General features: G+C 46.6%; 1 protein-coding gene across 3 annotated transcripts in view; it reads right to left on the reverse strand.

Moving 5' to 3' along the window:
- The window catches only part of PTPRG (protein tyrosine phosphatase, receptor type, G), a 650641-nt gene that overhangs the window by 75130 nt on the left and 569491 nt on the right, over nucleotides 1-6020 (reverse strand). For all 3 annotated transcript variants that reach the window (XM_012720264.1, XM_004676019.2, XM_004676018.2), the window contains exons 11-12: nucleotides 5866-5915; nucleotides 3363-4137 (exon numbers count right to left, since the gene is read on the reverse strand). In XM_012720264.1, coding sequence (XP_012575718.1) covers nucleotides 3363-4137; nucleotides 5866-5915 — 825 coding nt within the window. The remainder of the gene's footprint in view (nucleotides 1-3362; nucleotides 4138-5865; nucleotides 5916-6020) is intronic.

A 6020-nucleotide genomic window follows, 5' to 3' on the forward strand; every position in this document is an offset into this window, starting at 1 on the left:
CCTGGTGAAGTGTGGACTGATGTGGGGCTCGTGGGTTTCACTTTCCAGTTACTCATATCCTCTATTAACTGACAGTCACAGATGTCTGCTTATGCCAGGGGTCAGCAAATGACAGCTCCAGGTCAAATTGGTGGACTGCTGTTTCCATGGACTCAGTTTTACTGGAATTCAATCACAGACCCTGTTTACCGATAGCCTCCAGTGGCATCCATGCCACATGGAAGAGCTGAGCAGCTGCAACCAAAATCTAAGGGCCACAAAACCGAGAAATATTTACTATCTGGCCCTTCACAGAAAGTTTACTGATGGATCTCTGGCTTAAGCGATCACCACCACCTCTCTTGCATGTGAATTGCCTGACATTCTAAAGCAAGACTATGCTTTGCTCTGGGAAGACGTGAATCTCGATGAAGGACATGGTGGTCTCCCAGTGTTGGGCAGGAGCCGGAGTCCCTGGGGGTCATTTTCAAGGCCAGCTCAGTGGGGCCACAGCCTCGGCATGCTTCTTAATGTCCTGCATGACCGCATGAGAGCATCCTCCTAGTAGAGTCCCAGGGTGTGTGGCCTTGGGATGTGGATGGCTCCTGACAGCAAGGTGGGTGGGGACGCAACGCATCCACACAACCTGTGGCTTTAAGAGGACAGCTATCTTCAATTCACAGACAAGGATGCAGAGCCAACATCGGCCTGAGGACCTGGAGTGGACTGGAGGCAGAGCCTCTTAGGCAATCTCCCTTGAAAGCTATTTTGTCAAAATGGTGGACACTCAGCTGCCTGAATGGTTGGAGCTAGAGAACTTCCCTCTCCTGGAACTGGGAATCTCCGAGGTTAATCCTGTTCCCTGCCGTGTGACTTGTTTCCATGCGCCATGTCCCTATTCCTTTCTAATCTCTCAGGCTGTAAATACTCTTAAGCTATGTGTCCAGCACCTATTTTCCAGGACGTTAAGCAAAGAGATAGTGAAGCAAAGCAGGCTGAAAATACTTTGCTAGAGTCCTCAGTTCCAGAGGCTGAACTTACTGAAGCTCAATAGTCAATACCAGGGCCCTTCCTAGTGGTGCTAAAGGGTTGTCAAACGGCAGCACTGTGAAGCTCTCCACAGCCACTGCTGTACTAGTTCGATCTCTGGCCAGGGAGGTGACCCACATGGCACAGCAGACCTCTCCTATCTCACCTGCTGCTCCTCCCAGAAGTGATACACCTGTTCTATTCCATACTGTGTCTCTGATGAATCCTCTCACACACCCCCACATCTCTAGCCTGTACCCCAGTTCTTGTATGCATAAATAAATATTAAAAAAAATAAATCAACTTCAGTTCACCTTTTGTCTTTGAAAGACCACACTGGTCTAAGCCTCCATTACTGCCACCTGTGAACTGGGCTTCTTCTGTCCTCTCCTGTCTCCTTTATATAATTCCCTCACAGAGGCTAGAGTCACCTTCCCAAAAAGCTAGTCCAGTGGGTAACGTTCCTGGCTGAATTCCACCTCTGATTTTCCAATTCAGTTAGATGCAAATCGTAGACATGGCTGCCAAGCACCTTCCTGGTCTAAGCTCCTTGCAACTCTATATGCATCGCTCATGCCTGCTCCTGATTCTGCTCTGGACACACAAGCATTTTGATGGCTCCCAGGATGATTCGAATGAATCTGCACTTTAGTATCTCTGACCCTTTTACTCCACAGCCCAGAATGCTCTTCCATGTAGCTTTGCTCATCAGGTTTGCTCATCAGGTAGGTCCCCACTCAAAGCCTTTCCTTGACCACTGGATGCTAACACTGTTATGACTCCAATACTTACCACTGTTTGAAGTCATGCATTTGCTTTCTGGAATAGTCTTAAGCTCCCAGTAAGAATATAAACTCCAGGAGAAAAGAAATCTGTTTTGGGCTATGTTTTCTTTCCAGTGCCTAGTTTGGTGCCTGGTACACAGTGGGTATTCCATATTTTTTTTTCAGACTATTTTCATATGAAAGAAACAACCTTTTCATAGCAGTCCTAGTGCAAATATCACTGTTTGTTGAAGAATAGCTTCAAAGAGCTTCACAAGCAGCCAGATATTTCCTTCTCTCAATTCAACTCAAGGCTATGCTGTACCTTTCCCTAGGACAATTGAGCAACAGCCATTGGAAACTCACACTTCAGAAAAGGAGTCCATAGCAGCTTTAAGGAGGCTCGTAATTCAAAACATGAAAATTTATTCTAAGTTGTATCTTAACATACGAGATCTCAGCTTTAGATGAATTTTAATGTTTACAAGTGCAAAAGCAAATAAATATTTACCAGTTGCTTTTTTTTTTTTGCACTCTTATAACTCCACAACAGCTTAGATGCAAAAAAAATTGTTGCTAAACATCTTGTAGTCTGGCAAAAGGAAGAATTTCTTATTAAGAAAACCCCTCACAACGATAACCACCCCTCGTGTTCACAGTTCTCTCACAGAAACTATCAGTATGGTTTGTTGAAATTTGGGCGCAAAATAGAGCCAGGAAATCGCCAACCATCAGAGAAGGGGGTACATCCTCACCCCGGAGCCCAGATAAGCCTGGCTCGGGCTGGCCATCTGTAAACTGGGCAATTTGCACAGCAAACAGGGTCCTACTTCTTGGGCCAGGACCATGAGCAGAAACCAACTATTCCCAAGCTAAGGCCCTTCATTCTTTATGTTTTGATGCAATGTTGTTTTTCTAGAGGTTCTTTCTTAGTCACGATAAGTGTCTGCCCACCTCATTGTTCTCTTTGATGGCACACTGTCCATTTCCTCTCTTATCACCTTACAATCTCCAAGTTGCTTTAACTCGTTTCCTCGTTTGCCAGCTAACCTACCTGCTTGCTAACTTCGAGACAGGCATCCTAGCTGGCTGCCACCTCTCTCTCTTGTCTACAGAGAGTTTCAGGGACTAACTTCAAGGTCAGCACCAGCCTCCTGGCTGACACAAAAGAGGAAGTCCTCAGTAAAGTTGTTGAATGAATGCACAAGAAATGAAATACTAATGAAAAACAGCTTAAGATGGATGTGACTCTCTTCTTTAGTTTCTTGTGTGGCTGAAGTCTGTGGAGTTATTCTGGCTTTTACGCGGAAATAAATATCAAGGTGAGACTTAACGCCAGCAAGAGAACAGGTTATTCTTATTAAATAAAATAACATCTCTCTCTCTCTCTCTCTCTCTCTCTCTCTCTCTCACACACACACACACACACACACACACACAGAGTCAGCATGGACTCTCATTTATCTTTTCTATATCAGGAGCATAAATGATTCCAAGAGTATTAAGTGCTTTTTGGGTCTTCACCCCCTTACTCCACACAAGACTGTTCATAACAAAGAAGAAGCCTCAAATGAGGACTGATTCACTCACCTGGATTTACAGTGATAAATTTGCTATCTTCGGAAAATCGGTCCCCTCGGGACATAGGCTTTTTCGAGGGCATTTCTGGCCTCTTGGGCTCACTCCCTTCATAATGTTCCTCTGTGACTGTGGGGGGCACTTGGGTGGAGGTGACCGAATCGGGGTCCAGGCCTGGATCAACATCCTTTGTGTCACCGGGCCGGTGTGTGGGGCCAGCACTGTGGTTGCGCCCAGGTATAGTCTGATGCCCGCCCTTCTGGGCAGTTCTACTGGGAGATGAGTGGGTGGGGGCAGGCTCGGTCTGGCTCCGCTCTTGGGTAGCGTGGGTCCCCTCGCTCTTCTCCTTCTTCTCAGAGTCCTTCTCTCCCTCCTCCTCATGCTCCCGCTCCCCATCCTCACTCTCACTCTTCTCATCCTTGTTCCCGTCCTCCGCACCCTCGCTGTCCTTGGTGGGTGCCGAATCACCGTCCGGGCCCGGGGAAGCCAAGGCCTCTGTGGTGGCGAGGACGGGTCTCACGGCCTGTTTGCCGGCAGAGGCAGCTGTCGGGAGGCGGGTGGGCCACACGGTGCTAGGGAAGGAGGAGATACTGCCGCCGCTGAACCCCAGGCCGGCCAGGAGTGTGCTGGTGACCACTGAGGCCACGGTGGCCTGGCTGCCACTGGAGGATGGGCCCATCCCAGTCGCCATGGAGACAAATGAGAAGGGGATGCCCGAGGATGTCCATGTAGAAGACCCGGAGCTGATGGGGGCCATGTCTGCCGAGGAGGCAGGAGACGCTGTGGGCTTGAAAGGGTCACCAGGAAGATTGGGGGAAGAGACAGGACAAGAGAAAGCAGAGAAATGTCAGTCATTAGGACTGAAAAAGAGGTCCAGGTTGTGAAACTCAGAGGGTTTTATTCATCCTTTGCCGTAGCCATGGGGGCCCCCAAAGCATGGTGTGAAAGTGGACATTAGGGGAGCCCTGCACGAGCACCTCTGGCCTCAGTGACCTTACGGTTACCCGAAGAGCATTCACATTTGCAACTAGCACATCAAACCCAACTTTTCACTAATATTGCTCAGGGTGAGGCTAAGTGGCAAAAAAGTAAGTAGTATTAATACTGGCTTAAGGACACATGAAATGAGCAGTCAGTTGGCAACATCTGATGATCAACTGAGGCACAAAAGAAGAGGCAGGCGTCCTTGCTTTTTCATGCGTCAGGGTGGATGGAGAATACACAGCTGTTAGAAGGGGAAAGGCCCTGGGGAGCTGGCCTGCCGCCTGAGAGTGAGGAGATGATGCAAAGAGGGGAACCATCCCACCAGGTCTGAAAGCAGGAACCACACTACACGTGCTGTGGCTTCCAGAACTGGCTTCCAGGGCAGGTAAGTGGGCACTAAACAGCTGCTGTTCCTTTCAGAGTCTCCAGGTTTATCCAAGGCAACACCCATGCCCATGTGGATGAGGAGAAGCACAGGGGTCCATTTAACAAGTGTCAATTATATGCCAGGGCTTTCCACAATATCCTGAAGGCACACGGTCTCCACCCCTTCTAACAGGTGAGTCAATTGAGGCTTGGCTTTGTTAAGGGACTAAGGAAGGACTGGCTGTGTCCAAAGCTCAACTCATTTTTCCCATTAAACCAAACTGTCACTCAATTATATCATCGACATACAGTGTGTTAGGAAAGAAGTAGTTGTTTTGAATTATTCGTGTAATTTTAGTTTTACAATGCACAAAACCCAGATTCCACTCCATCAATTATGCCATTCAGACACTCAGACCAACTTAGGTTGAAAACTTTGTGGTATGAGGATGAGCACATTAGCAAGCATATTCTGAAGCATATTCTGAAGGACATGCAAGATGTCACGTAAGAAAAGGCACAGGAGTCAGAAGTCAGGTGGTCTGGGCTTGAGTGGTCCTGTATTTGCTTTCTGGCTGATGCTGGACACACTGCTCTAAGTCATAGAGCCTCGACTGCCTCAACCTTAAAATGGTAACAAGAGTAAAACCATCTTGTGGGATGCTGCAAGGAGTAAATAAAATCTTTGCTTGAAGCCCAGGAAATGCTGGTTAAGTTTTATGCTAGTTGTTATCACCAATACTGTGATAAGTATGGTGACTGTTAGTTGCACTAGAAATGGGGAAACTTAGATGTTAATTGAGGCTCCAGAAATGCGCAAATCCACATAACTTTGGGCAACTGACAGCCTCCAAATGCAGCAGCTGTCAGATACAGCTCTCGGAACAGACCTTTTATAGTCCTACATTGTGTGATACTGCAGACAATAAATAATTAAAAACCTAGAGTTTGTACCTTGACAAATTATGCAGTATAACACAACTGCTTTAACTCTGTTGCCCAGCTTGTTTTCATAATTTATTCAATTAGAATGAATAATGTAACTTTTCTGTATTTTAACCTCTTCACATCAAGCAATTTAACAACATCATACTGCCACCTTGTGGTGACAGTTTTAAATGCATGCAAAGTAACTTGACAGTACAAACCGCCATTCTGTACTTACCACTCCTGTTTTAACGATTCTGGTCCCTTGGAATATCCTAGTGGTATTTGCTGAGAAACAAAGAGATTACATTGTTAAGCACGTAATTGTTGTTTCAACAAAATTTTACTTAGGTACACAAATCTGAGTCACACATAATTTTTACAAATCATGAG

This window comes from Condylura cristata, unplaced genomic scaffold (assembly GCF_000260355.1).
Source record: "Condylura cristata isolate star-nosed mole 26May11 unplaced genomic scaffold, ConCri1.0 scaffold00004, whole genome shotgun sequence".
In the NCBI taxonomy this organism is placed as follows: Eukaryota; Metazoa; Chordata; class Mammalia; order Eulipotyphla; family Talpidae; genus Condylura; species Condylura cristata.